This window comes from Haemorhous mexicanus, chromosome 1 (genome assembly GCF_027477595.1).
Source record: "Haemorhous mexicanus isolate bHaeMex1 chromosome 1, bHaeMex1.pri, whole genome shotgun sequence".
Taxonomy (NCBI): domain Eukaryota; kingdom Metazoa; phylum Chordata; class Aves; order Passeriformes; family Fringillidae; genus Haemorhous; species Haemorhous mexicanus.
In genome coordinates this window covers 17,719,364-17,743,694 of record NC_082341.1, presented here as the reverse complement: position 1 = coordinate 17,743,694, position 24,331 = coordinate 17,719,364, and the positions used below count along the sequence as shown (strand labels likewise).

Below are 24,331 nucleotides of genomic sequence, written 5' to 3'. Positions count from 1 at the left end.
AGGCATTTATAGGTGTGCTTTTCCACATACATGGTTTAGCCCTTGTTCTTTCTGGGTTGCCTCTGTCGATGAGTACCAAAAACTGCACCAAAACAGCCAACAGGGCCCTGCTTGGGGATGGGTTCAGGGCAGCACTGGCTCCTTCAGCAGTGGTGGGGAGCAGTGTCTGCACAAAGGGTACTTTGCCACTGCTTCCTCTTCCAACTCTCTTTTAAGCCAAAGCACCTCCAGTTGCTTCCTGCCCAGCTCAGGGATGAGCAGCATGGGAGGCATCCTCAGGACTCCATTGTAGATGGGGCTTGATCCCTAAATCCTAAATTTAATTTTAAGCCCCTTATTTACTTAAGAGAGCACAATAAGTTTGTGACAGAGCTGGTAATGAAGACCTGCAAGCTCTGGTCTGCAGACACTTTTGGCCACTTGGCCACAGCTCTGGAGGTGTGCTACAGAACATGTGAGGAGCACTTGTCTGGCAGATGATCGCAGCCAGGCAGAGGTGTTGGGTAAGGGCAACAGGTTGGTTGGTGTTAGTGCTGAGGTGACAGTGTAACTTCCCTGGGTAACCTGTGATTAGCCTCAGAACTGGTGAATTTACTGTGGCCAAAAACCATTTCCCTGCAAATGGTTGTGAATATGCTTGGGTTGTTCTTGTTACAGCTGAATAGTCCTGTTAGCTTCTCACTGGGAAGCACTTTTGTGCTATTTGCACATCGTCAGTTGGGATGGGAGCACATATTTATGTCAGTCATTAGCAAAGTAAATGCACCTCTGGACTATTGCTACTGCTTTACAGCAGTTTTCAGTTGATTTTCTAACAAAGGCAGATTGCACTAAAGTCACCTGATGACTGGTTTGGTTTAACCATAATCACCAGGATTGAAATGTCTTTTCTGGGCTCAAATAGGAGAACAGGAGTAAATCAGACAAGTCAATTGCTTATATACATATATTCCAATTTCCCTTCTCTTCAAATGAGTTGAGCACACCAGGAAGAACAGTGCTGTTGTTAAAATTGCGGCCAACACCTGTGACTCTGACAGCTGCCCCTGAGATGTGTGTTTTTTATATTCACCCAGTCATGATAATTGTGCCAGTTCAGTACATTCGGAATCTGTGGTATCAAGTTTTGCATCCTGACATAGCAAGTCAATGCAGGCACTTCAGGTTGGTCAAGAATCTTTTGAAGGGTCTTTTTTGGTCTTGTGGATCTTTTTGTCCCAATTAGTACCTTTTGTGCCACTGCATTTTGTGTGGCCCTTTGTGCAGAGGATTGTAGTGATTCCAGTTATTCACTAGGAGACTGCTGCCTTAGTAAACACCGAGCAGTGTCTTTTGTTTCAGTTTAGGAAAGATTTTCATTGGCTGATCAATACACTGCCATGTGCTTCTCTTTAAAAAAAACCACAAAGTGTAAAATTCAAAATTACTTATTAGGGAAAGGAAGAGAGAAGCTATTCTCATAGTTTATCTTTGGATTACAAAATCCAAAAGACTAATAATATGTTTTTCATTTTGAGTTCTGCCTCTCAAGGGCAATTTCTTAACAGGTGGCAGATGTGGGATAATCAGCCATCACGTATGTTCTGATCTTTAGTAGTTACAGATTATTCTGTCCCACATATTGAGATTTATCTTCCAAAATTATCTTCTTGCTAGTTATAAGACTGGATCTTCCTGATACCAACATGAATGTCCAGTTCTGTTTTGTACTCCTGAATTCTTGACTATGTTAATGTCTGATGACTGAAAATTCCAGGGCTCAATTAAGTTTTAAGACTATTTCAGCTTCTAAGGGGTTTCTCAGACATATCTTACACAAACCTTTAATAGACTGTCTTCATTGCAATTATTTAATTCAAAAGAGAAAAACTAGTTTTACTTCAATTTCAGTTGAAGCTAAATATTTCTTCGGTCTGAAGGGAGATATCTGTCCTTCAAGAAGAGAGGAAGGAAGCAAGAGGAAAATGTAAAGAGTGGAAAAACAGAGTTAAAAGTTTTTTCTTTTTATTTGAAAGAAGTTGATTCTGATTTTAAATCCTACATGATATGTTCATTTCAGACATGCTTCCTCCCAGATGAACAAGCAGAGACTTTTCCAATTTGCACCTATGTTGTGGGTATGTGGGTGTCTGAAGTCTGGAAACAGACCTGCTGTCAATGTTTATGTATGAGCTCTGGGCTTTCTTCTACTGTGCTTTGAAAGCGTAATTTTAGCTACATTTATTAATTTGTAGACCTATTTTTAGTAACACAAAATACTATACATCAGACTGTTGTAATTAGTAGCAAACTACTCACAGAAGGAACAAATATTTGACTTTGATTAGAATAAGTAAAAAGAAACGTCACTTATTTCCCATTGGCTGAACAAATAAACCATTGTGTGACATTGGTTGGTTGATTTAAATGAGAGGAAATATTGTTTGGAAGGAAGAATTATTTTTTAGGATAATGTAAAAAAAATAACTTAAAAGTACACATGTAATATAAATGCTTCCATTTAAAAAGTGTACCCAAATAATTAGAACATTTATAAAATTTCTTGTTGATCTAAACAAGCTATTTTCTTTTTTCTTTTGTTGATAGAGAAGTGATAATTTGAGTAAATTCTTGATCTACTTATATTTCTATCTGTTATGTATTTCCCTAAAAGTCTGTAAAGAAAAACCCACTCCAAACCCTCACAGATATTGTGTGCCAATTTCACTCTTTCATGATGGATATCACATGATTTTTTTTTTTTTAAGCTATTTCATATTAAAATTGCTTAATAGCTTTCCATTAAACAGAAAACATTATGTCAACGTCTGCTATACAGGGATGTGGGAAAACCTCTGTGCTCTGAGAATGGGATCACCACAGTAATGCAATTACCAAGATTTGTCAGTAATACTGCAGTATTTTTTGGGGTTTTTAGAGGATCTCAATTGTTCCAATTTGTTTTCAGCTGCTAGTCCAAGCTGCCATCTTTTTTGCTAATTCGAATCCCAGCACTGGGAATACAAGGCAGGATGGTGCCTTCTGCCAGCCCCTTGCACGGTCCTGCGTGGGTGAGTGGGCAGAGCAGCGTTTCTGCACCACACAGACCTGGCACTCTGCTTTACCAGCGGCAATTAGTGTGGTGTCTGTCACTGGGGAAGTTAAATGAGAACAGCAGCAAACCTTTCTGGAGGTCAGTGGAGAACCTCTCCCTTCAGAACATCGCAGAAGGGTGGGATGGGGTGGAGCAAGGAGGCGCAGATCACAAAAATGTTTTTCTTGGCCCTCGTGGTGCTGGTATTGATGTCAGTGAAGTGTTCCTGCTGACCAGGGTACGGTTGGCTCAAACCCCCAGCGGACTGCCTGACCGACGTGCTCTTCCTCTGATATCAGATGCGAGCATTTAATTTCTGGCTCATGTGTACTTCCCCTCGATTTTATTTTTACCAAGTGTTTTCCACACCGGACGTTGCAGCCGGCGACTTCCCGCGCAGGCACCTGCTGCAGCCGCCGCCGCGGCACGCCGGGCCCGCGGCTCCCTCACGGCCGCAGCTGCCGGGCCCTGCTGCTCGGGCTCCGGGCCACGGCGCCTAATCCCGGCCTCAGCAATTGCCTGCATCCATCCCGAGCCTGGAGCCCGCAGCGTGTGGAGTCAGGTTTCTTCGTGAGGCCAGTGAATGGCTTTCAGTAATGCAGCACTGCTGCGGAGGTCACGTATAATACTTGGTTGTTGCTGTAGCTTAATTCAAGATATTTCACCACAGCATTAACTCTTTGTATTACTTTGCTCTTTTATGTCTTACTGTACACATAAGACCTGCACACGTAAGTCTCTTCCTTCATTGCTAAATTGTGACCTCCTTGGTCTTGGCTATTAATCCTGTCACAAAAGGGTGGTTTGCGGCCCATGTGCGGATGTATTTGCTCAATCCCCACCCGTGTGCGAACACGCAGCCACGAGAAACCAGGATTTTGTTATATGTGACTCATTCATCCACCCGGATGTGTAATGAAGTTGCACATCAGATGAGGCTCTGCCGCATGTGCACACCTATGGAAAAGCTGCACCAGGAGGAAGAGGGACCTGTGCTGCTCCTGCTTCTGCCCTTCCATGCTGGTGGCAGTGTGCTGCTGAGGAGATGGCTTTTGGGGAGGAGGTAACCCCTCGTGCTCCTGTGGCACAACCGAGAAGAAAAAGAAACTTCTCAGCTCTTTGCTGCTCCTCTGGTGATTCTCCTGCAAGCCAGGTACAGGTGTGATTAAGAGCCATGGATTTCTTCTGTGAGGCTTGTGTAAGAGAGAGTGGAAGCTTTTGGATAGTCTGCTATATTCAAAACATTGCTGCCTGTAAGAAGGAATGTCCTTAAGTGCTCATTATTAATATTATCCTATTGTCCATACATGTTTCTAGGTTGATATCGAGAGGTGCAAAAAAACGTGATGTTGCTGCAGTAGTTATCAGATGTTTTCAAGAGGGAAACTGACAGCCTACAGAAGAAAGGCTTCTCTTGAACCACGTTACAAAGCAGTTTGATTTTATCTCATGGTTTCAAAATTTGTCATATGCTGTTCAAAAACCAAGATGCTTTCTTCTCTAATTATAGAGAATGTTTGTATGCAGGGTTTAATCTTCTTACTGGAAGTCTTCCAGGACCCTGGACTTTGTGGGCCTCTTCTGAATTGAAGGGTTAGAAAACAGTAGGCTTGTACTCTGAAGATACTTGAATAGTAAAGATGAGTGAGCTACTTTTTTCTCATGTCTTCTCTTGCTTCTGCTGTAATATTTTGGGTTTGACATATCTTTTTTTCCTCCTGCTGTGGCAGGAGGTATTGGTTTGTTTTAAAGAAACCGTGAACTCACAAGTTCGGTCTTGTTTCTGCATGACTTAAACCTGTCTAAGATTCATTACTTTGCCAAGAATAGTTCCACTTATAATATGTTAGACAGATTTCTTTGTTGCTGTGGTATATAGGCAAAGCCAGCTTGGAATTTAGGGAAACTTTCCACAGTTTGTAAAAGGAGAACTAAGGAAATGAAGGAAAAAAATAAAGACTCACAAGTATTCAAACAGGTCCTTGTGAGATGCTTCTTATGTAGGGTTGGAGTTTTTTTAATGTACTTGTGTGGATTTCTCACAGTACCTATTAGGGATGTACTGTCAGAGAAAGGACTGAGGCTTTTTGTGATGTATCACAGCAGTGTGATTTTAGGTGTAGCAACTGGGGCAAGTAATTCTGAACTGATACCAAAGAGATTTTTGTTTAAGGTGATCACTCTGTGATGACTGTAAGAAGATGCATAAACTTCTAGATTAGATTGAGTTGCTGTATAGCCTTTTAAACACACCAGACTAAAACTAATGTGGGGTAAAATCTACAGATGTATTGAGTTGCCTGGTAAAACAAGGGCAGTTTAGATAACCATTCAGTGGCTTATTGTGGTAAGATAAACATGGAATTCTAGGCATTTTCCACAGTAAAAGAACTTACATGGTCTTTTGATCTGTGCTTTCTGCTGCCACTTGTCAAACTTCTCTGGATACTGCCAAAATGTCTGTGCTTTTGTCATTGTCCTCTCTCTCTCTCCCCTCTCATTTTTATTTTTTTTTTTTAATTTTAGGAACACAGTATTAGATTTTGAGAGCAGAATAGCTTTTCTAATTCCTGACTTCCTCTGCAAAAGCAGACAAAAGTTATCAAGTCTTTCAAGTGAGGTTTGTCTAGCCACTACTGCTTTGTTTTTCAGCTTATCTTTCCTGTGGTTTGAAAACTTTCGTATATGTCTGGGTTCTGTGATCCTTCAGAAGTCTTTTAAAATGCAGTCATAATTTCAAAATGTTCATTCTGCCTTCAGATACTTCCAGTGGAGACGAGGGCGATGATCTGGTTTTACTTACCTCAGTGTATGGCAGGGAGCTGTGTTTGGAAACCTAATCTTACATACTGTTTGACTGCTCATTTAACCAGAACAGCCAGCCTGATTTCATATTGCTGTCTCTGCCAACCCACAAAATCACCTACATTTGTTCACCCAAATTCAGCAGAGAAGCTGAGTCTGGCAGCGTTCTGTTGCAACAGCCGGATTTAAGTAATTTTATCTGAAATCCAGGAGGGAGGGAAAGTTGAATAAGAGCTGTAAGGGGAAGAAAAGCCTGGATGAGCCAAAGAGAATGTTTTGCTTTGAGTCCATTCTAGGTGTGTTGGGTGTTGCACTAAAGAGCAAAATCATTAAAATCCTTTTGAAAACTAGTGACTGGCACCAGTGCAAGGTTAACAGCATATTGTGGTATCATGCTCAGTAAAAGCACATAGTTTATCTTTTCCATGACTAGACTGCCTTGGTTTGCAAATAAAGGGAGAATTTCCAGTTTCCCTGTTCATAACAGACAGGTAAGCAGTCAGAACCATAGTTCTGCTATTTGATCACTTGAAAGCTTAGGCACCAGAAGCGTTGCAAAGAACAAATTTGCCCAGACTCAGCCCATGAGATCTCTCTTATATCTCCTGTCACCTTGTTCTCATCTAAGAAGAGGATCAGCCAGTTGTTTCTCATTTAGGCCCCTGCTTCAGACAACATTAGGCATGATGCTCAAATATCCCCCATGGAAGTGAAGTTGGTTGGCAGTGGTGTAGAAAGGCATTGTTTTTCCCCACTGCCTTTCCTGAAAGCTCCATGTAAATACACAGGCAGTTGGTTTTTAATAACCAAGCTCTTCCTGTTGGAAGGTCTCAGTAAGTAGGAATATACAAACATCAAACTGACTTTGCTGTCCCAGGTGAGTGTTTGAATTGACTGCTGTTCATTGAAGATGATTTCAAAAGCATCTGATTAAAATGTTAATATAAGTGCTGTTTTCAACAGTATTTTTTTGGACTGATAATATGATTGCAATTTGCTTCTGTAAGTCCAAAGTGTACTGATCAAAAGAAAAATGATGCTGAGATCTGGAGACATTGTGGGAGTTGTACTTCTTTTCCTCAGCCTAATCCAAAATGACACAACCAAAACAAGTTAATAGTTCATCATATTGGAAAATTTCTTAAATAAATACAGCACTATGAGCTCTGTTTGACTTGAAGGAGAACAGCTACTATACTTCCACTTAAAAGAGAGGGAGGTGTTCCTTCTTATCAGCAGGGCTATTTCTTTCCTGACAGTTTGTGCTGGTCAAAACGGATAAGGGATAAGATCACAGGCCACATAACAAGGCCTTTTGCTCCCTTTTCCATGCTTGGTAGGCTGAGAGTCAACAGGACAAAATCTTTATTTATTTCCCTGACACACTGCCTTGCTACTTCACATGAAAGCAGTGCTGTCTTAATCTAAGGGGGTTTGTACAGTTTGAGTTAATCCAACCATTAAGAAGCACATTGTTTAAAGATTTGCAGATACTATTTCACAGGCCAAAAAGCTTCTGAGAGTTTGTTCAGCCACAGTATTAGCTAAACAAAATTAGAGTAAACTATGATGCAGTTGCTTTGCTTTTTTTTTTTTCTTTTGCAGGGTATTTTTTTTGTCTTCCCTCTTACATTACAGGTTGCCATAAATCAATGGTAGACTACAGTGACCTTTACAGAAATACTACAAGTAGTAAGTGCTTAGGGATCATTGACTTGATAGCTGGAAAGAGAAGATTATTGTAGCAGGAAATTATCTGAATGATGAAAGATCAAAAAAAAACCCAAAAAAACCCAACAGATACTTCCCAACATCAACCCGTGGTAGAGTAGCCAGAGGTGTATTAGCCTCCAGTAGGGCTGGACTACCAGAACAGGTCATCTGCCATGGTTTTAGGCCTGATAAAGTTTCTACACCTCCTCCTTGAAAACTGAAATCAAGAGTTTGATTTATCTGTAGACACAGGCAGGGGAAGGTTCATACTCTGGATTTTTCCATGGAGAAATTTCAAGGAAAATGAAATTTGGCTGGAGAATTGCTGGCCCTTGGGACTAGCATAGGGAGAAGCAGGTGGCATTTAACATTTGAAGAAATCCATGGATTTCTTTCAAGTTTGGTAATAAAGTGCTTACGCCTAGTTTGCCAGCTGGAGTTTGGTACTCAAACTTATTTTATATTTTTTGTAAATTTGTGGTGAAATGGGTTCATTTGGGAGGAGGTAAATATAGCTAGAAATTAAGACTTTTCATATAGACAAATGTTAAATGTCATTTCTTGAAGCAGTTCTTGGGAATATATTGACAGGCAGCTTTTATAGAAGTTTTTCTTTTTAACGGAATCTGGGCTTTGGTGAAGAAATTCATTCTGCTTAAGCGGCCAGCAATTGCAATACAGTCTTTTGCCATAGGAGTGTGACATATTGTCCTAGTAGGTACACAGTATCTTGTTCCAAAACCAGAGTGTATCCCAGCCAGAGAGCATGTTTTAATATGGTATTATCTTTTGTTTCCTCAGTATTTCATCAATAAAATAGACAAAGAAGTTTGGCAAGCAATTCTGTAAAGATGTGAAGAGCGACAAGTGAGAGAATGGTGATTTTACAAAGAAAATGACAAATAAAACAGGGAAGGAAAGATTTTAGTCAGTTGTGTAAACATATCCTTTGGGTTGAGAGGTAAAGCCAGAGGTAATGAACTGTCAGACTCAAGTAACCACCTTAGGAACTGTGCACAGTGTTTGTGCATAATGTGTGCTCTGCTCATAGTTCCTGCTGTGAGTCTGCTGTGGTGGTGCAGAGACCTGCAGCAGCCTGCAAAGTCACTTTTTAGGGCTAAAGAGCAGAGCCAATTAATGGTCATGAGCCTGGTGTAAATACATGATGTAAGTGTTTAATACTGTGCAATTCTACGTGGGTAAAACTTTTCACAAGTGAAGACTTCCAAAGAAGATACTGAGTTGGTATTGAAAGAGCCAGTAGTGGCATTATAAACTCACAAGATTGGATGAGTTTGTAAAGTTTTGTCTCAGCTTTTGAAAACTGCAATGGAGAGTGGAGTAACTGCATTTGAGCAAATGTGTGATTGTGTATCATGGAAATGCCTATGTTGAAAAGGACCTCTGGGTAGCATCTGAATGGCTGTGGAAAGCAGAGATTTAGATTAGATTATCCACACCCATCAAGCTGAGTCTTGAATATTGCCAGTGGAGGAGTTTCCACCACTTTTCCAGATGGAATTTCCAGGAACAAGGTAAACTGTACTGTGGAAAATGCTAAGTCTGAAAGGGATGTAAGGAACTTTTGATCTTTCTGTTTTCACAAGAGTTCCTCATGTGATGCTGTCATAAAAGGAGAAGGAGCTCTTTTCCAGGAAGACAGTGATTAAGACTCAAATGAGCCTGACCTCTGGGTGTGCATTGTGACAGGAATGCATGCTCTAGAAGGGAGGTTGAACCATGGGAACATTGCAGAAGGACATCCAAAATATTTGAGATCCATGAAATTGTTTCTCTCTGAGAACAGTGATTTTTTTATCTATTGACCCAATCAAAATAGAGATCCTCCTTGATCAAGAAATGTAATTCTGTGGAAGCAGGAGAAAACAGACTGCGATTATATTGGCTTTTTAGAACAGCAATAAAAATCATAACAGAAACTAAAGGTTATATCTGGAGAGCTGAACAGATTCAAATCAGGAGTAATGCACAGTATTTTTCATATAGAAATGATTCATTTTTCTGGCAAATTATCAAAGGAGGCAAGAAGTTCTTCATATCTCTAAATCTTTTAGCTATGACAGGTTGCTTTTCTAGCATGCTTTAGTCAAACAAAAGTTGCTGATGAATAGGGGTGATTGGCAGAGACTTATTGGCTGCTCCTTGGCCCTGGTTATGCAACTGAGACTCTTGGCTATTCATGCAATTTTAATGTTGCAAGCGCTGTTCATATAAAACTAGTTTGACCCAGCTGCTTTTTAATATAGGACTGCAATAAGAATGAGCTGTTTTAGGAAAAAAAAATTGCTTTAATATTTAAAAATTTAGGTTACTTGAAAATTTAAGATAAAAATAAGAGCAGTAAGCAAAATATTTCAAGAAAAAGTCAGTGAATAAAGTTAAGGTAGAGTTAGGATAAATAGTATTTGCCATGTACAATTAGAATATTAATATATATATATGTATTATTGTTATCCTAACTGGGATACCAATATACAGCTATCCTAAATAAGCACAAAAAGGCCTGTGTGACTGCTAGCACAAAAATTTCCCAGCTTTAGATGCACTTAATTCAGAGAAGTTTTCTACTTTGACCAAAACTTTGAATTTCACCTCAGTTATTCCTTGGGAAAATTCTCGCTTATAGCAATAAGAGTTTGGGCAATGTTAGAGATCCCAGGCTTGGTCTGCCCTGAAATTGATGCTTTTTAAGGTACCACCAAAGTCCCCCTTTGATTCTTCATGTACTGTCACTTGCAAGTAATGGATCTGGCTACAGTAAATTTTTCTGAACAAGGACAAGACTACAGTACACCTTGACACAACCAAGAAATAACCCACAACCAAATTATTTTGGGGTAAGGGGGAGACAAAATAAAACCCCTTCACTGGAGCAAGGTTCCGTAATGGATAGAAGTATACCTAAAAAGGGGACTTTGCACCATTTGGCAATTATTGGTGGGCACAGCAGAAGGAGGAACTGCAGTCTGTCTGGGAGAAGGTGGTGACAAAGTCAGAATGAGTTTTCCAAGGGAGAATAAGAGCAAAGTGACATAGTCTGAGAATGAGAAATTTCTGTTAGGACTTGGGTGAGAAACAAGAAAAGGACAAGGGCTATGTTAAAGTAATATGGAAAATCTCTAAGCAGAAAATAATTCTTCATCTGCTCTTGTAATCATAGGATAATGACAAAAATGAGGTAAGGAAATACATTGCACATGTAGCATGATGGGCCATGGGCATAATATGGATATGTCAGAAAGGCTTTAGAAGAGGTTAAGGGGACCAAAGCTATGCACCAAAGCTAATTGCAGCGGGAGGGGAGCATTTTGAACCCAGTAAATGAGTGCTGCTCAAAGCTGCTGGTGCTGAGCAGTTTAATTCTAATAGCTGGGAAGGATTCCCTAAGTGATGTACAGGAGCTCTGTATGTCTGTTCCTGGGGAATTCAGGCTGCAGTTTGGTTGTGTGTAGCCCAGCTGAAGGTAGGTGTGGGATTCTGAGGGGGAACATCATTCCTACCTGTGAGTATCTGAAGGAAGGATGCCAAGGAGATGGATCCAGTGTCATCTCAGTGGTGCCAAACAACAAGACAAAAGGCAGTGGGCAGAAACAGAGGGACAAGAAGCTTTCTCCACCTGAAGAAATTCTTTGCTGTGTGGGAGACTGAGCATGGGAGCAGGTTGCCCAGAGAGGCTGTGGAGTCTCCTTTACTGGAGCTACTCCAGAACTGCTTGAGGGCAATCCTGTGCAATGTGCTCTAGGATGACCCTGCTTGAGCAGGGAGGTTGGACCAGATGACCACTGTGGCCCCTTCCAACCTGACCCATTCTCTGATCTTCATTCCACTGCATGTACAGTTTGGGGTTTGACCTAATGGTTCCAGAAACCACCTAAACTGTATTTACCTTAAAATGTATGTACACAAGAATATATAATTTCTTTATTGAAACCATCAGCAAAATTGAAAGTTTTTGTAATTTACAATTTCCAATCAAGTGAGGGATAAATTGGTAGTACTGTCAGTGGTAAAGTAGCTAATCTAGCTCTGCTTTCTTTCTTTAGTGTCTCTTTTCTTCTTTCTTGTTAAACAAATTTGGTTTTCTCAAAACAGATCTTGCTTCTGTTTTGAGAAAACCAAATTTGTAGTAAAAATTGATAATAGCCTAAGTTTAAGAAAAAAGCTGCCTCTATCCATTTTATATTTTGTGTAGTCTAGACAGTCTGCATTTGTAAATATCCTGTTATTGCATTAGGCTGTAGCAAGCTTGAGAAGAAATAATTTTTCCCCATGCTGCAGTGGTGGGCCTTCCTAGTTTGCGTGGGTGACTCCCAGAGGTATGCAATATCACTGTCAGCTGCATTGGCTCAGCAAAATAAGCATAAAAATTCATCTCTGTGTTCTTTTAGTGGTGTTTAAATGAAGAGGAAGGGAATTAGTAAAAAAGAAATGCAGTTGCCAAGAATTCAGAACATTTTCCTGGGTTTTTTCCCCTGAAATTTCAGTCTGAATGAAGCAAATAAATTCTCAATTTTCTCGCAGTCTCAACAGTTACCTTTTCAAACTTTAATTTACTATATTTACTGATCTTTGAATTAAAAAAAAAGTTATTTGTTTTAGCGGTATTTCCTAACTTTGGAAGTAGAATTTCTGAAATGCTGTGAAGAAATTTTGTGTCAACCAAAAGGAGGAATACTGAAATGCTTTGAATGGTCATACTTTCATGAGATGTGCTTACTTTAAAATATAGACTGAAAATTTCTATCTATTTCAGATGAAAAGTGTGCCATCTTTATAACATGGGAGTTTATTCTTTAACATTATTCATTACTTTGTTAAACTGAGTTTCTTAAGCTCTGCTTCCAAAACATTGTTTCTTAAGCCCCTACAAAAAGAAGCATCTTTGAACTGAAATTTTCAAAAGGATAAAAGTTATATTTTGTTTCTCAAATAATTGTGATCTAAAACATTTCTTTATACCAAGAGTATGTTAAACTCCCTTTAATATTAATTTGAACCTGTAGTTTCTCTCTTTTAAAAGAAGTGGATGTTTTGTTGTATAAAATAAAAGTCCAGTCTACATGTCGCTTTCAGTTCTCCATCTGTCATGGTATAAATAATTTAAAGGAAAACAAAGCATCCAGAGTATGTGCTAATGATTCAAGTGTACAGTTGCTTTTATTAGAGTTCTTGGTGGGGCTGAGTATTTTTTCACACAGGCTTTTTGAGCTTTGCTGACAGCTACAGCACACCTGTAGGGTGTGGGTGATGGACTCAGCCAATTAATTACTGATGAAGACAACACCAGAATGCACTCTGACATGTGTTATGCCGTACTGGGTTTCTGTCTGTACTTTCCTGAGTTTGGGTCATGTTCTCTACAAAGTCTCCAGGCTGTGTACAGAGGTTTGTGGCCAATGAAAAATGTGCTTCCAGTATTTCTTGATGCTTGACCTGGGTTGTCATCATTTCTGCCTGTAGTTCTCAGGCTGTGGATTGCTAATGCCATATAAGCACTGGGAATAGCACAATGCTTATGGAAGACCTTTAAAATTCCACGTTAAGGGACTCGTTTTGTAAAGCTCCTGGAAAAGCATGCTGGGGTGCAGAAGTGTTTTTCCTCCATCCCCTTGACTCTACTGCTGTGACAAACCCAGCACAATGTTCATTAATCATCCTCTCTGCAAATACTCGCCCTGCTTTGTCCCACCCCTTGGTGTAGCCTCAGTTTTGTCATCTCTGGAGGCTTCTGACCATTTCTCCATGGTCTGAAGGGATCAGCATTGTCTGTGGTGTACCCTTTCTTTCCAGGACTTGTGCTTGGCTTGCATGGCTCCCTCCTGCCAGAGAGCACTGAAGTGAGGCCAGCTGCCAAATATTTCTCTGAAAGGTGTGAGGGTTGTATATTTGAATTAATGTAATCTCATATTTGTATATAAATGGTACTTTTAAGCTATTTCCTTCATAAAATACCAAAAGATTCCTTCCTCCTCTCAGAGTGGGGAGGCTGAAGAGCCTGTGGAGGGGAGGGATGGCTGTGAAAACATGAATGAGTCTGGGCAAATATCAGGGACAGGCTGTGGCCCTGTGCCATCAGCCAAGTGTGTCAGGGTAGCAGTGACCTTCAGTGTCCCTCAGTCATCTCGTGCCAGTGGCCAGGGTCAGTGGAATCACCACATGACCTTTCCCATGGGAAAGCTTTCTCCCAGAGCATTTTTGTGGAATTCTCTTGTATTCAGGCTTGGAGAGGAGGGGAGTTTGGCCCTGTGTATGCAGATTGGTGATAGCTGCCAGTTGAGCATTTTGCACAGCATAAAGCTGAGGACAAGAGTTCATAGCACTTTAAAAGTCCATGTAATTCTTTTAAATACTGGAAATACTACTTGAAGGAGTGTCTCTGTCCTGTTGTGTCGCAAGAGTGAAACAATAGCACATTTGACTTGAGACCTTGAAAATATTTTCCTCTTTCTAATAAGGTTGATACAACTTTCCCACCACTTGCATTGAAAGTTGGCAAGATGCTGAGGAGCAGTTAGAGTTTTACTATTTAAGTTAACTTGTGTAATCATGTTTGTATCTGGATGGAGAGACATGATTTACTCAACTGTGCATAAGGAAATTTCAGCTGTGGGAAACAAGTCTTTAGAAGGTGTTTACTTTTAATTCATTTCTTTGCTGAAAGTTGAGGAAACTCATACTCCTGATTTAAATGAACATCAAAATTTCACTCAGTATCTTAAAAAAAAAATGCAAAGACATTTTCCACCACTGGTAGAGAATTTGAAAAAGATTGGTATTATAATATATGATGCTGGTTTAAAATGAAGACAGACATTCTAGAAAAACAAACCCAAGTCTTATATCCACTTTCTGCCTTGGTTTGCAGTCGTGAATATACAAGGCTTTAGGTTGTGTGAATCACAGAGAATTTGAAATTGGCACACAAGGATTTTAAAAGCATTTTTATGTCCCTTAAAAGTGGTGACAAGCTTTATATTCAGTTTTAATATGTAGAGAGTAGTATCTATTACAGGAACTATTTTAAGTTTTGTGAAGTTAACTAGAACTCATTCAGCTGGTGAGCCAGGGCGTGAAGGCTTTTTCTGAAAAACAAAAGGAGAAATAGAACAGAATCTTATCCAGATAGAACTGAGCCAAAGGTGGCTCTTCAGACCTGTAAGTACAGCAGGGATACATTTAGATAGGAAAAAGGATATCCATCTGCTATCTTCAAACACTTCTTGGCCCCAGGAAAGACAAGCTTTAGTCTTAGCTCTTCATCCAAGATCAGTGGGTAGCTGAAAGTGTGTGCAGCAGTGTTTGTGCAATGAGAGTTAAGGGGCAGTGGCCAAGGAGCCTTCCCAGCATTCCAAAGCATTGCAGGTGGGATTTTGACTCATTCCTCTAACTATGCATGTGATGCATAAGCTCTGATGAGGCAGCAAAAATTTCTCCCCTGAAAGGAAGTTTCCAGTATGTCCAATTCCACCCAATTTCCTTTGCCAGTACTGTAGGATGAGGCAGAGGGGTCATGGCCAGTGCTGTCACCGTCTGGTGGTCTGTGGCTGCTGGCAGCTTCTGGGGACAGCAGAGGCTTGGAAAGGCCGTGGACTATTTACAAATGTACCAGAGAGGTCAAGAGTTTATTACAGGAGCACAGAGGAAATTACCTCCTCACCTGGCTCCCTAAATTCAGCTAGATTTGTGATACATGTAAAATTCGTCAGGATCATTTTAAGAATGCCTGAAAAGCTCAGATACTGCTTCAGTAAGGCAGAGTAGTTAAATTTGATAGGCAACCAAACAGCATGGGATGAGAACAGTGTAAAAACCTTAGAATTACAGGTCTGAAAATATCCCTCAGGATTTCCGCTGAAAACAGAGGGGGGAAAAAAAAGAACAGGGTGATTTTGCTTTTTTATTAAAAAACAGCAAACAAAACAGATGGAAGACATTTCGGATTTGTATCTTCCTAATGTGAAGCACCAAAGGGTATTTTTTCTGTTTTTCATTTTGAACATGGGGGTGGAGATAGATTAATGGGTTTTGGTTTAGCCTCCAATTCTTAAATGTCTTGCTCTTGAAAACAGTGTTTTTCTCCTCCTTTATACCAGATGTTGCACTCTGGAGAGTAATTTCTTAGTGTTTTCCAAGTTCATTGAACTGCCTTGTATTTTAATGATGTTGGTTAGGAAATGTACCAGTTCATAACCAATGATGTACCTAAGGCTGTTTATGGACTTCAGTATGGGATCCATCACAACTGAAATGGCTTAGGAAGATGAAACTTGATCCTTTTGGACAGCTGTGTACTTACACTGAGAAGAGACACTTGAATGAGGAAGGATGACACTGATTTTTTTACATGATGAGATGTTTGGGAGTTTGCAGTTATTTAAACAATTCTTCAGGATTTACAGGATTAGCATGATTCCCTCAGGTAGCAGGGCAGCTCACAGTAAGTTCAGATCATTGATGACACGCATAAGCTATGTATGTTAAAGTAATTGAGATAATATTTGTGAGCATGTTTTTTTGCTTTTATAGGGATGGCTTAGTGAAATATGAACAATTTCCTGGTGGATTTCTTTTGTTTTCTCTTTGTGGATAGGGTGTAGCACTAGGCATTTCTCTGAAGTTCTCAGTTCCATTGCCAAGTATTATTTCCAGCAAACTAATTGTGGGAGTTCATTTACTATTGCTCACTCCATTACACTTTTTCCTTTGTTTTGCAGCATGTTTCTCTGCTTGCTTCTTTTGCTTTCTTTTATGCACCCGTTAAGCCCTGAACAAGCTGCTTGAATAAGTTTGCTCCTTAAGATTTTCTGCCTTTAGATCCCTCTTGCCGACTGACACATTCCTCTGTGAGATCTGTGCCTACCATGGCATCTTAGTGGACTAACAGGGTGCAGCTGCATGGCTGCTCAGCACAAGCAATCTCACTAATTAATAGAGGCTCCCCTTAGGGAGTAGAATCTCAGTTTTGTGCTCACCCTGAAGGAGCTGTCTAAAATGGATCAGATGACGTGTCTTAAAAATGCCCACTGATTTTTAAAGGTGATAAGCGTACACTTAAAACACACCCTGTGGGAATCTACAGTATAGGTGCCCTGGGTTAGTGCTAGGGAAGATCAGTCTTTGAATAGTTTTGTCTTCTAAAAAATTGTAATTAGTGCATTGCCATCTTTTACTTCTTTTTCTTAAAGTTTGAGCTCTGTGAGGAAGGAGCCATCTAACTTCTTGTTTAAACAGTGGATACTGTCATGATGTTAGCTAATTAGAGAAATTACAATTTTTAGAGCTCAGGGTCAAGGCTGAAAAAAACACTTATTATGAGGCAACACAAAGCATGCAAAACTCAGTTCAAAATTCAGAATTCTTACTGCAGATCCTACCCTGTTTAACGAATAATATTGAGATACCTAAGGATTTTTAGATAATTTTTTTAACAGCTTCCTCACTCAGGTTACAAATAGAAAGCATAAAGCATTCTATGGTGCATTTCCTTTGCATAGTGACACCATTGTGGAAGTAGTGCAAAAACCAGTGAAGGAAGAAGCAAAATATGGTTGGTGTAGTGTAAGTACAAGAATATATAAAATATCACATAGGGCATAGAATCAAATGTTAGCTGGGAAGGATGTCAGAAAGACATTTTCGGTTCAGAAGTGCTTTTAGTTACATGTCTTATTTTTTTCTTTTTAATTTAAGTACTGTTTTTTTCTCCTACAGCCTTTCCTTCAAAGGCTTCTCATGTAGATGTTTATTAGTAAACAGCTGCTTGCAATGAAAGACCATTACTTTAAAGCCATTGTGGTTTCTAATGTTGATTGGGGGCTGGTTGTGCTTCTGTTTGTCCTAATATAAACCAGATAAGAATATGCAAGTATTCTAAAACTGGGCAGATAACTCGCAGAAAAGCTGCATAAAGACCAGATAAGAACCATGATTATTCATAGAACTTTTGACCCTTAGAAATCCTTGAAGTAAAAGAAATCACAGAAGTGTACCTAAAGTGCATCCTCATGTGAAAGCTTTTATTATATATAATAACTATCTACACATTATCTACCTATATATTATGTGTGTGTGTAAAAATAACAGTTATTACAAACATGTTTAATGACCTCTGCTATGAGATAGGTGCTTGAGAACACTGTGAAGTAAGATGCTTGATATATGGGTACAACAGTACCAAAATTGCTGGTGTTGTCACTTGGTGTCTTATGTTTGAAAGAGATGGGATTTATGGGACATTTGAATCTCTACGATTGAATTCCTTAAAAAATCGATATATAAAAATGCAGTTCAAATCTCTGAGGTACAAATTCATTTAGTTGCAGTTACACAGTAACCACTCTCTTGTCAAAAATTTGAGGCTAGGTACTTGTTCTTGAGTACCTGATATAAGTTGGTCTTTAAAATGGGGTGGTTTTGTCCAGTGCAGACTTGAAAGAAGCTTGACATCCAGCTTAACATTTTCTACAATCTTGAAGCTGGCTAAACAGTAAAAAGATGCTAAACTACAACAGTACTTGTGTTGGTGATCTGAGAATATTCTCACAGTTTTTAATAATCAGGAAAATATTATCTTTAGGATGTGGGAAATACACCTTAACACAAATATGTCACTATAGCTCCACTTGATTTGCTTTACAGAGGCACAAGGGGACAGTGGCTAGAATAATCCAAAAGACTGAGTTTCTGTAAACACCAGAATTAGACTATTAGTCTGTAGGTTATTTATTTTGGAAGTGTTTTGGTATTTTGAAGTGAAAAAAATTTGTTTTTTTTTTCTTTATGCTCACAGAAATTGAGTAGTCATCCAGGTGTCTCCAACGACAAAATGGTGTAACAGGACAGGGGGACAAGGTTTGTAGGAAAGCAGTGATCTAAGGGAGTAGCTCCAGGGACAAGTCAGTGCAGTGAGAAGGTTAGATGACTGAATGAGATGTGATGGAGGGAAGAAAGAATAGGAAATTACAGAACTGCCAATTTCTAGTGACTGAGAGAGTTCTGGAGCAGCATCACTGTTTGCATCACTGTTCTTAACCAATTTCCTGGGTACCTATTTCAAGCTGGTGGCGAAAATGGACTACTGGAGTAGCTGGACCCTTGGTCTAGTCTTTCTTATTCCTGAAATAATCTCTAGGCCACAGTAACCCCTGGGTGACAAGGTTGAAGTACCACCAGGAGAAGAACCAGGTTTGGGAAAGAAAAAAATAACACCAGGAAAAGAACCAGGTTTGGGAAAGAAAAAAGTAAAAACTTTGCTATTTGAGTCCCCTGTCATAAGCACTGAGCCCAGAAAGTCTCCAGCTCTCCAAATCTCTTCAGGCTGCCTTTCTCCATTTGCTCCCGAATATCCTGCTTAAAATAGTTTTCCTTATTCCTAGAAGATTGTTTTCTTGTCAGTGATTTCTCCTTCACCATGCTATTGTTTGAATTGTCTTGGTGCTTATACCTTCTCCTTCCCTGACTTGGATATGTAGTTTTCCAGGCTTTTTCAGTAGCTGGTCTGCAGTACAAATAAAGGTCTGTTTCTGTGCACCCTCCTTGCTTTGTTCCAGGTATGGAAATCTGAGGATTGGGAGACAGGAGTGTAGCATTGGAAATTCTCCATCCACATCCATCCTTGTGTCATACCAAGTTAAACTTGTCACCTACTTAGTGACATGCAGCTTATATCATCTTACATATGACTTTTGAACTTGTCTTGCTAAATTGAGCTTGAACTTGTGAAACTTCAATGTCAGAAGGCTAGAGCAGATCAGAACAGCACAAGAACATGTGACAGTTTACCATACTATTAAATTTGAGCTTTATTGCCTTTAAAGAAACACAATTGACTTAGAATTTGCACTTTGTCTTGGGAAAGTTGTGCATGTGATAAATGAAGTCATCAGACAGAACATGTAGGGAAAATTTTCCTTTGTATCTTATTTATCCTCTTGCTCATGTGTTGTACCTTTGGTCCGTACTTTGGCTTTTTGTTTGGTTGGTTGATTTGGATTGGTTTGGGTTTTTTTCAGAAGAAAATATAACTGTAAATCCACTGCAATAATAGGTAACCCAGTCATTGTAAACCACTTTTCCTTAGTTGAAAGAGAAGGTGTCTTGATACTGATTTATAAAGGGGTCTGTATTTATTATAAATTCAATTTAGAGTAAGTTAACATTACTGAAAAGGATATTTTTAATGCTAATAGAATTTGATGGTCTGAGTTCTATTTCTCCCCAAAGAATGCATGTGTGTGTAATAGAAAACATTTTGTAATAAATTTAACTAAGTAATTTTGACTGTTCAATGAGATTGCTATCCAAGGTACGTGTACATTTGGATACTTATTTATGGCGGTAAAGATCTTTATTGTAGGACATGCTATTAGTGTCTCTCTGCTGGTTTTAAGCGCTTCATCACTGTGTGTTGTTTTGATTACAAAACATCATCAGAACCCAAATGAACTGTGTAAAGAGTTGTGACCTATGATCTCTTTCTTTCTATAGGCTTACTCAAAACTAAATCTTCCTTTGATAGTGGTTGATAAGGGTAGTATCAGGACTTTAAATCCTTAGAATTTATTTTAGCAGAGAGAATAAATTTGTGTTTCATAGCCTGCTTACTCAGGAATAACTTTGACTGAGGTATGTCTGTAAGCCCTGAGAACAAGGCAGAGGAGTGTGTCTGAGCTGCTTTTGAGGTTTTGTGGCCAAGTGCTGTAGCAGGCACAGGGCCAGCTACGGCCCTATGGAGGAATACTTAGAGATAAGAATATGCTGAGTCATAGGAATTGAACCAGAAGTCTTCACTCTGGTCCTCCAGGCCTGCTTATCTTTCTGTGAACCCATAGGCTAGTTTCCCTAACCCTTACAATTGGTCAGTTTCCAAGCCCCCCTAGCCCTATAAAAGGGGCTGTCTTGGCCCATTTTGTTGGAAGAGCTGCATTCGGACCCTTCGCAAACCCCTCAGAATAAACCATCGTGGAACACTCTGATGCCAGTCTTCTCATCTCTCTCTCGTCTGCTTTCCTGGAAGCCACGGCTAGCCAAAGCCCCTAGAGCAAGCTAAAGAGCTGAAACCATAAAAGAGCTGATATCACTAAGAGCTGACAATCACTGACTTGCTAAGAGGCCACAGCTGTGTGGTAGTCTGGGCTAGGGCACTCAGCCCCCGAAGGGCTGAGATACCCGGCCTTAAGACTGCTTGCCTGGGGCGCTCTAACCCTACGGGGGAATCAGCTATCCGGCTAAGAAGCAAGCCCCTGTGGCTTCATATTTTAACAAAGTGCCTTTCTGCTTCCCTTTCCTGGAGGTTTTGTGGCCAGTGGGGAGTAACTAGGCATACTGGCTTATAGTGATTAAGGACATTGTGTCTAGCCTTTAAAAAGATTAAAATATGTAGAATTGACAATAGTCTGGTGTATAGCTTAGTAGCTTAGTTTAGTTATATTTTTTTTTAATTGTAAGTTAATTACATCCAGAAGTGGACAATTTTCACCTATGTTTAAGATACATGCAAAGTTGATTCTCAGTGTGACTCTCACATGGTTTCTTCTAATTCTAGCTTGAAAACAGACTTGCTGCAATTTTTTGCCACCATGAGGCTCTTTTAATTAATACTTTCTAACCCAGAGCTTCTTTTTTCCTGAGACTGCCTCAGAAGAAATGTCAACCAAAAAAGACTTTGGCAAGATTCAAAGATGAGTGCAGTAAGATGTGAGGGAGAAAGAAAAGAACTCATAGGTTTACAAAAATAAAAAGAAACTGTTGCAATTCTCGATCTTGGAACTCTTGTTGAAGCTCTTGTGAATGTTGCCATTTGAGTGCACTCTTCGTGCCCGCCTACATCGTCTTTGTTCCGTCACTGTTAGATCACGAACACTAAAGCTCCAATCTCAGTCCTGGGACAGGCAGCCTCCTTCTGACCAGTTTGTATTGGATAACAGAAGGAAGACTTAATCATGTCCCCAGTGAGGCAGAGATATTTCCCATTTCTAGAAGAACAGAATGAAGGAAGCTCATTACTTTTTGCAAGACTTTCTGGGGCCTTGTGGACCTGCAGCTTGCTCCTCAGACAGCAGTGGCTGCAGCCTTAGCCTGTGTAGCCTGGCTGGCTGGCCATCCCACCAACACTCCTCTCCCATCACACAAACTACAAAGCTTTAGCATAGAAGGAAGGGCTAAGTGAGATAAAGTCTTACAGATTCAGGGGCATGGAGTGAGGAGTGTTTTGGACAGAAAGTTAGGCTCAGAGAGAAGGGATGGAAAGACATCCAGGTTTAAAACTGCTTTCTTCATCCTGTCTGAGAAGAAAGGTGTTCTGCTGTTTATGGCTCAGTTGTCCTGAGGAGTTCCTTTGGGAGAAGGAGAGGACAGGGACAGGTGGCCTTGCTTCATTTCTGGCTCTTCAGTAAGAGCAAGGCTCCAACCAGTCCCTCAGGCACATTGCTGGAGGAGCAGGTCTCTGGGGAACAAGTCTTGGGGGAACAAAAAGAAATAAGAAAGAAATGTAGTAAATTATGCATTAAATTGTATAGAGAGGGGGTTACAAACATTTTTTACATGATTTTTAACATCCTTTATTAATGGAAAATCTTTGTAACAGAGAAAATAGGTACAGGTTGCAGCTTAGACTGGAAAACTTCACTGCACAAAGGGAAATTCCTCCCTTGTGTACTAGGAAATGCCATACATGCACATTCCCTGTGAGGTGTAACTGTTGTACACAGCAAATACAAACACAAACTTTTTCAAGAAAAGTGTGAGCCTTCATATGGAAACTGGAGTTAAAACAAATTCAATTTAATCATTTTCCTGGCTGCACTCTGGGTCATTGGCTAGCTCCTCAGGCATTCTGTCTTTGTCCTTGTGCCTCTGAGCATTTGCAAGGTGAAATTGCACCATGCCCAATTGCACCTGTGGCTTTGCTAGCTTTTCAGTTTACAGGGCGTAAATATAGAGTCAGATGATTTGGGGTCAGATTATTTGATCAAAAAAGAGAGGCTTGGACATACTTCTGCATATTGCTGTGATCTGGAGTGAAGCAAGTAAACCTCTGTTGCCTGCTACTGTTGGAAGCAGAAAGGCAATAACTGCAGGGTAGAAATAAAAAGGCAGGTCAGAAATTGAGTTATGCATCCGTATTGTCTTGCTGGCTGCCTTTGGTGCAGTGCTGAGCTGTTGTTATGAAACTGTGCCCTGCATTTCCTCATGTCATGTTTGATTTGCAAACCTGTGTGCTGGAATGACAGGTCACTGCCTCTTGCTCTAGCTGGGGACACCCTCCCTCCCTCTTCTCTGCAGCTGCTGAGAACCTTTCCAAAGCATGCCTTTGTCTGAGAAAGGATGCAGACACTGAAGTGGGGATATGTGGAGCAGAAGCACAAATGGGGATGATTTAATACAGAGGGCAGGCAAGGGCTGTCAGTCAGCCCATTTTCAGGGAACTCTGCATTTCCCTTTCTTCAAGAAATTTAGTCTGTTGGAAGTGCCTGTACATGACACTTCTGAACTTGCTGGTCCTGTTCTCCTGTTTGTCTGCGTATCTCAATCTGGAATAGACATTCTTTGATATTGCTCTTTTTAGGAGAAAATTCAGTGTCTTTTCTAAGTTGGTAAAGAAGGATAGTATTGCTGATGAGAATCAGGCATCTTGTCACTGTCATAGATAGGCTCCAGTGCTAATGCAGGCCTGAGGGAGGATGCTTTCACTTGCAGCCACAAAGGTGCCTGGAAGTTTGGAAGGATGCTAGGCAGAGAAGACAAGGTCACTTCCTCCTCTTTTGGAGTTCTTGTTCACTAAGAGATCACAGATTTGTCTCAAATTTGTTTTACTCATCAGAGACTGGAAAGGTAGAGGAATACCAGAACACTGACAGCATTAGAAAGAAGTAGAAGGTTTTATTCACGGTGTTCTTAAGAAATTAAAGTGCAATATAAATTTTAACACCTTATCTTAAGTCTAATAAATAAATCTCTGTTAAGAGAATAGAAACAGGCCACACTTACCAATGATCTTGGGAGCAGGTAGAATGAAAGAAGAGATTCTGCCTTCAAGCCAGGCAGGTCCTCAAACATTAGCATATGATGGCCACTGAGAAGCTTGCCCACTGTGACTTAGATTACTCCACCCTAGTTAAAAATGTATCTCACCTGTGTCTCCTGGGGCTGTTTCATTCAGATCTCGCCAGAATGTACTCTTGAATCAAGTTTTAGAAGCTGACTCCCAAGAAGCTAAATCCCAAGTGGCCTGTAATCCACTCTTAAAAACTGCAGAGTCAAAGCCCAGGCAGTTGTGGAGTTCCTGAGGGAGCAGAGCAGCAGTGAAGGCAGGACCTGGGGCTGCTCCACAACCCAGGGCAGCACCGCAGTGTCCCAGAGGTGGCTCCATGGCACCACCACCTCAAGGGGCATGGAGAGTCCTTTCCATCTTCTTATCCTTTCTCTGTCTCATGGCAGGGACCACACCATGGGGGAGGGAAACCCAGAGTAAACCTTGGTTTTCTGAGCAGGGCCAGTGCCAGGGCAAGGAAGGGGCCATCTGGTCAGCCTTGTCATGGCCCTTTCCAATCCTACAAAAAGGTTTTAATTACATTTGGGTTTGATTTAAATAACACATGAAAAGCAAAATCTATGATCATGCATTTAAATACAGCAACTATTCTGCTTTTCTGGTTTAGTGAGGATTGTGTGAATCAGAAATACCTTACTCATCTGCAAAAAGGCTTAGTCCCAGCAAAT

General features: G+C 40.3%; 1 protein-coding gene across 18 annotated transcripts in view; it reads left to right on the top strand.

The window, feature by feature from the left end:
* The window catches only part of KIAA1217 (KIAA1217 ortholog), a 338,974-nt gene that overhangs the window by 174,488 nt on the left and 140,155 nt on the right, over positions 1–24,331 (top strand). Inside the window, exon 1 of one of the 18 annotated variants that reach the window (XM_059841698.1) lies at positions 4,029–4,226. The exons of the other annotated variants lie outside the window; for them this stretch is intronic. Within the exon in view, the coding sequence (XP_059697681.1) occupies positions 4,119–4,226 (108 nt within the window). The 5' untranslated portion in view covers positions 4,029–4,118. Of the gene's footprint in view, positions 1–4,028; positions 4,227–24,331 lie in introns of those variants that run through there. 18 annotated transcript variants of the gene reach the window in all.